This window comes from Pogona vitticeps, chromosome 3, assembly GCF_051106095.1.
Source record: "Pogona vitticeps strain Pit_001003342236 chromosome 3, PviZW2.1, whole genome shotgun sequence".
Lineage (NCBI taxonomy): Eukaryota > Metazoa > Chordata > Lepidosauria > Squamata > Agamidae > Pogona > Pogona vitticeps.
The window spans coordinates 127,127,145-127,133,002 of record NC_135785.1 but is presented as its reverse complement, the minus strand read 5'-3'; the positions used below and the strand labels follow the sequence as shown (position 1 = coordinate 127,133,002).

The following is a 5,858-nucleotide window of genomic DNA, read 5'->3' as shown; positions in this document are numbered from 1 at the left end:
GGTCCCGTTTGCCTCCTCTCTAGTGCCCAGCTCATTAGCAGTTTGGCCGGCTTTCTTTTGCTGCTGCAGCAGCGTTTCTTTGGTTTCCCTTGCTCAGTTAACAGCAAGGGTGGAGCTGCTGAATAGCTGAGCTGCTGAATAGCTCAGCAAGCTAAGGCTTCTAATTGCCAATCTCTTCTAATTGCTGATCTGGAGGCTGGGGTTCGATTCCCACTGTCCCTCTTTGTATCAGGCTTTACTTTTCAGAGGGTGGTTCCCCCCCACACCATTTTTGATGGGTTATTAAAAAAAAAAAGGTGAAGTAATTTTAATCTGCTTGGATTCACAGTAGAGGGCTAGCATTACCCCCACCCCCCCATCCAACATTGAGAGGAACAGATTTGTGGCTTGTTCCTTTGCCAGCTGGGGTTTCTTCTTTCACCCTGAGGTTGCAGTGTCTTAAATGTGAAGTGTGGAATTTGAAAAGCAGTTATAGGTGGCCATTTTGTGAGTTCTTGTGGGAGCCGCATGGTGTAGCCCCGGCGGCCATTTTAGGTGTAGCTTTCAATTTCAACTTATAAAAAAATAATAATAATAATAATAATAATAATAATAATAATAACAATAATAATAATAATAGAAATAATAAATATAAATACTAGAATAATAAGAATAAAATAGAATAAATAAATAAATAGTTATAACTGAGTGGAAAAATAGGGGGAGGAGATAAGGGGGGTTTAGGTAGGGGGACAGAATATAGGGGTGCATATTTGGGGTGATAATAATAATAATAATAATAATAATAATAATAATAATAATAATAATAATAATAATAATAATAATAATAATAATAATAATAATAATTAAAAATAAAATAAAAATAAAATTAAAATTAAAAAAAATATTTTTTTTTTAAAGTTAGAATAGTGAGCAGAGTAAATAAACGATACTGGTAATAAGGTTATTGGTATAAGGGGACGTGGTTGTAATTATTAGGGTGGTTAGCTGCCTTTGGAGCTGAAGTTTTATTTGGGGTTTTCTCTTTAAAAAAAAAAAAGAGGAAAGGAGTCCATTGGCAGCTAGTCTGGTATTTGTGTGGTGGATAATTTGCACATTGCCTGTAGCGGTTGGTGGTTGAACAGGGATAATGCCACCGAAAAAAGGAGGAGGGAGAAAAAAGGGGAAAGCCCCGGCTAAGAGGCATACAGCTCCCCAGTTGTCCCCACCTCAATCGTCGTCCGATGAGGAATCTTGGGCGATGCTGAAAGAATTACAGGCAAGAATGGCAAGCCTTGAATCTAAAAAGTCTGAAAGGCAGGCCATTGGTGGCAAGGAGGTTACACCACGTCGCTCAGTAAGGGAGACAAAGGGACGTCGCAGGGCAGAAATGAGAGCCATGACCCTGGATTTAATTAGGCGTTTTGATGCACTTGAATCCGAGCAGGGACACGATCCTGATGGACGAAATGTGGATGAAGGTTCAGAGGCAACGATGATAGGGACTGGCAGGCGAAAGCGCAGAAGGACGGAGGCGGCAGTCAGCCAGGATCCGGGAGAGGGAACGTCATACGGGCATGACCCCTATGAGGAATTCCCTGCCAGTGGTCAAAGGGCTGTTGAGGCTTCTGGAGCCACAAGGTCGGTTTCGGGTGAGTATGTGGCTTTGCACAACACAGTTAATCAAACGGCTCAGTGGCCATGGGTTGGAGGTTCGCAGCAGCCAGGCGCATCGCCCAACACTTGTGTAACACCTGGTTTGACATGGCCAGGCGGTTTCTGGCCCCCAATGGGGCCGCAATGGTTGGGGTGGGGTATGCCATTCCATTCCCCGTTGAAACCTGCAGCGGCAGACAAAGGTAAGAGTACAGTACCACTTCAGCATCCATCAGTGCCCAATACAGGTTACAATACGGTGCCGATAACGGCTATTCCATACACAGATTATAATTCGCCACTGGGAGATCACCTGACACCGGCTGTTAAGGAAAGAATTTGGCGAGGAGATTACATTGACTTCTATGAGTTACTTAACGGAATTTGAAGTCAAGGAAATTGATAAAGACGACGAAAAACTGAAAGAGAAGCACAGGCGCAAAAGGCCCGATAGGAATTGGACCAACTGGGTCACTGGTTTCACTATTTATTCGGGTGTATTGGTCAAAATGCAACCTTGGAAAGCGTCAGCCTTGTTCCAATATTTTGATATTATGCGTAGAGCGAAGGCAGAATTTGAGGGCCAGGCGTGGTTGCGGTATGATGAAGCATTCAGAATGCGAAGCGCAATCCGGCCAGAATTGCGTTGGGATGAAACACACCCCGGTCTCTGGCTACAGCACATGTCGCCAGCTAAAACAAATCTGGGTGATAGATTTGATTGTGGGCATCTGAATATACGGTATTCAGGTAGCACTGGTGCCCGCCAGGGGGCGGGGCAGGCGGTTCAACCCCGGCTGCCTTGCTTTGAATTTAACAATAAGGGGTCCTGTGGTAAGTCCCCGTGCAGATTCCGACACGAATGTATCACATGTGGAGGAAAGCACCCAAAAAGCAACTGCTTCAAATCAGGGGGTCAGCGCCAGAATAAGGCAGGCGGGGAAAATAAGAAGCCGGATGGTGGGGGAGGGGCTCTTGGAAAGGGGACCCACCCCAATTAAAATTGATGTGTTGGAAAAGGGCCTAGCGTTATATCCCAAGAGGGTAGACGCGGAATATTTGTATCTTGGTTTTAAGTTTGGGTTCAGGATTCCAGCCTTGGGTGTTAGGAGAGCATTTATAGCAAAAAATCTTAAATCAATAGAAGGATTAGAGGGAGTTGTACGGGAAAAATCAGCAAGGAGGTCAGAGAGGGGAGGGTGTTGGGACCTTTTAAGGTCTTACCCATGGGAGATTTAAGGGTGTCACCTTTGGGGATTGTTCCTAAGAAAGCCCCAGGGGAATTTAGGTTGATTCATCATTTATCATTTCCAGAAGGGGAGTCGGTAAATGATGCTATCCCAGAGGAGCTGTGTTCTGTGCGTTATACTTCATTTGATGAGGCAGTTAAAATGATTAGAGCTTGTGGAGTTGGTGCAGAGTTGGCAAAGGCTGACGTAAAATCAGCTTTTAGGATACTGCCCGTGCACCCTGCCGATTTTAATTTGTTGGGTTTTCAATTTCAAGGGCAATATTATTTCGACAGGGCCCTTCCGATGGGGTGTTCAATTTCATGTTCAACCTTTGAAAAGTTTAGCACATTTATTGAATGGTGGATTCGACAAAAAATGGGCTGCAATGACACAGCACATTATTTAGATGATTTTCTCTTCTGTGGAAAAGCAAACTCCGGGAAGTGTCAAAGGCTTTTGGACACATTTAGAGAGCTGGCTGCTGAGTTAGGTCTACCATTAGCGGAAGAGAAGACTGAAGGTCCAGCAACGACCCTTACGTTCTTGGGGATTGAATTAGACACAGTTCAACAGACTTCGAGGTTGCCTCAGGACAAATTGGCTAACATTAGGAACGTTATACATAGTTTGATGGGTAAAAAGAAGGTGACCTTGAAAGAGTTGCAAGAAGTCATTGGTCATTTGAATTTTGCATGCAAGGTGGTAGCTCCAGGCAGAGCCTTTGTAAGGCGACTTTGCAGCGCCATGTCAGGATTGAGGAAGCCGTTTCATAAGACTAGGGTTACAAAAGGTATGCGAGAGGATCTCAGGGTGTGGGAGCGATTTTTGGACCAATTTAATGGGATATCATTTTGGAGGTCGGAAATCAGATTAAACGCAGAGGTACAGGTAAACTCGGATGCAGCTGGTACTCATGGGTTTGGTATTTATTACCGGGGTAGGTGGTGTGCAGGAACGTGGCCGGACGAATGGCATAGTCAGGGCATAACGAGGGATTTGACATTTTTGGAATTTTTTCCAATAGTGGGAGCCTTGTGGCTCTGGGCAAGGGAATGGTCCAATACTGTAGTTCGTTTCTGGTGCGATAATCAAGCCGTGGTATACATTGTCAACAACTTGACGTCACGATCAGAAAGGGTCATGAGTTTAGTTAGGGCGTTTACGTTAAGGGCATTGCAGTTTAACATCGTGGTGCATGCCCGGCATGTTCCGGGCGTCGATAACAGGATAGCCGATGCTCTTTCACCCCAACAGATCCAGCGTTTCAGGGAATTGGCGCCGGAAGCCAAGGATCTGCCAGAAGTGTTTCCATCAGAGGTATGGCAGATTGGCGGGCTGAAGCATCGAGAGCGATAGGTATGGCAATAGCCCCGAGAACAAGTAGGAAATATAGGGCAGCTGATGCTGAGTTTGCAGAATTCAGGAGGGTAAGACGATTAGAGCAGTCATGGCCGGCACCGGTAGAGCACATTCAGCAGTTCATCGTGGCTTTGCACTGGAAGGGACTGAGGCCAGGTACCATAAAAGGTAAGCTGGCTGCCTTGAGCTTTTATGCGAAGGCGAACGGCATTAAGGACTTTTCTGGTGATTTTAGGATTAAGAAGATGCTGGAAGGGTGGTCTCGGGAGTCAGGAATGAGTCAGGACGACAGGATTCCCATATCACCAGCGGTTCTTCAGCATTTGGGTGAACTTTGGGGGTCTCTATGTAGAGATAGGTATGAGGAGGCGCTGTTCCATGCGGCAGCCTTGATGGCATTTTTTGGAGCCATGAGAATTAGCGAGCTGGTAGCATTAGGCAAAGGGGACGTCTCGCGAAAGGCTCTACAGATGGAGGATGTGGCAGTTTGGGACGGTCAGGTTAGGATTAGGCTGAGGAGATCCAAAACCGACCAGCACGGGAATGGTAGTATGATTATTTTAGGTCAATGTAGCATGGTAAACATATGTCCAGTAAAAGCAGTAAGTGAATTCACGAGGCTCAGGGGACCTGATAGTGGCTATTTCTTTCAGCACAGGGACGGCACACCGCTTACTAAGTACCAATTTTGGAAGTTGACTGACATGGCGCTGGAAAGAATAGGGATCAGAAATATGAGATTTGGTACACATTCTTTTAGAATAGGGGCTGCTTCAACAGCGGCAACATTGGGATATGATGCAGATAAGATTAAGCAGTTAGGTCGGTGGTCGTCCGAATGTTATCGTAAATATATTAGGCAACTACCTAACGTGTAGGCAGTTTTTGTTTTTGTCTTTCAGACGGCGAGATGCTGGAGGTCCGAAGGAACGTCTTGATTGTTGGCCATAGCTACGTATATTGGGCAGCGCGCTATGCTGCATCTTCCCGATGGGGAAGTGATTTGGGGCTTGGTGCCCTGGCATCCATCTCTTGGAAGGGCATGCGAGGCATGCTCTGGGTGCAATTTGGAAGAATGGCCTCTTTTGGAAACACACCTCCAGACATCTTGGTGGTGCATTTGGGGGGCAATGATTTGCCCCGGTTGCCTGGAAAGGCATTAATATTGGATATGTTGAGGGACCTGTGCAGACTACATACATTATACCCAGCCATGCGGATAGTTTGGTCAACAATCATACCGCGTTTGCATTGGCGTGGGGCTCGGCACATGGATAAAGTTAACAAGGCTCGTCGCCAGGTCAATAAGGAAGTTTGTAGAGGCGTCAGCAATTGCGGCCTCGGATCTGTGATTAACCATCGCAGAATCCAAATGTCCAATATGGAGTATTTTCGTGATGATGGAGTCCACCTGTCTGAGGCAGGTTTGGACATTTTCTTGGATGATATTAGAGGGGGCCTGCTGGTGGAACTTGGTCTGCTTGGTGGGTACATGGGACATAGCTGATGCTAGTCCTCATGCTTTGGCGGGTAGTGCGGGAATAACTGATTGTCACGGTGTCTCCCTTTGGTAATTTGCATAAAGCAAACAGCGCCCCAGTCCTGACGGCTCTGCGGATCGTGCGATTACAG

At 46.1% G+C, this 5,858-nt stretch overlaps 1 protein-coding gene across 1 annotated transcript; it reads left to right on the top strand.

The window, feature by feature from the left end:
• Positions 1-4,225: 4,225 nt before the first annotated feature.
• LOC144588124 (integrase/recombinase xerD homolog) lies at positions 4,226-5,104 on the top strand. Its single transcript, XM_078390268.1, has one exon. The coding sequence runs from the start codon at positions 4,226-4,228 to the stop codon at positions 5,102-5,104; it is 879 nt and encodes a 292-aa protein (XP_078246394.1).
• Positions 5,105-5,858: the final 754 nt, after the last annotated feature.

Excerpts from the sequence above, each read along its gene's own strand:
- LOC144588124 (XM_078390268.1), top strand. The coding sequence starts at position 4,226 with ATGGCAATAGCCCCGAGAACAAGTAGGAAATATAGGGCAGCTGATGCT.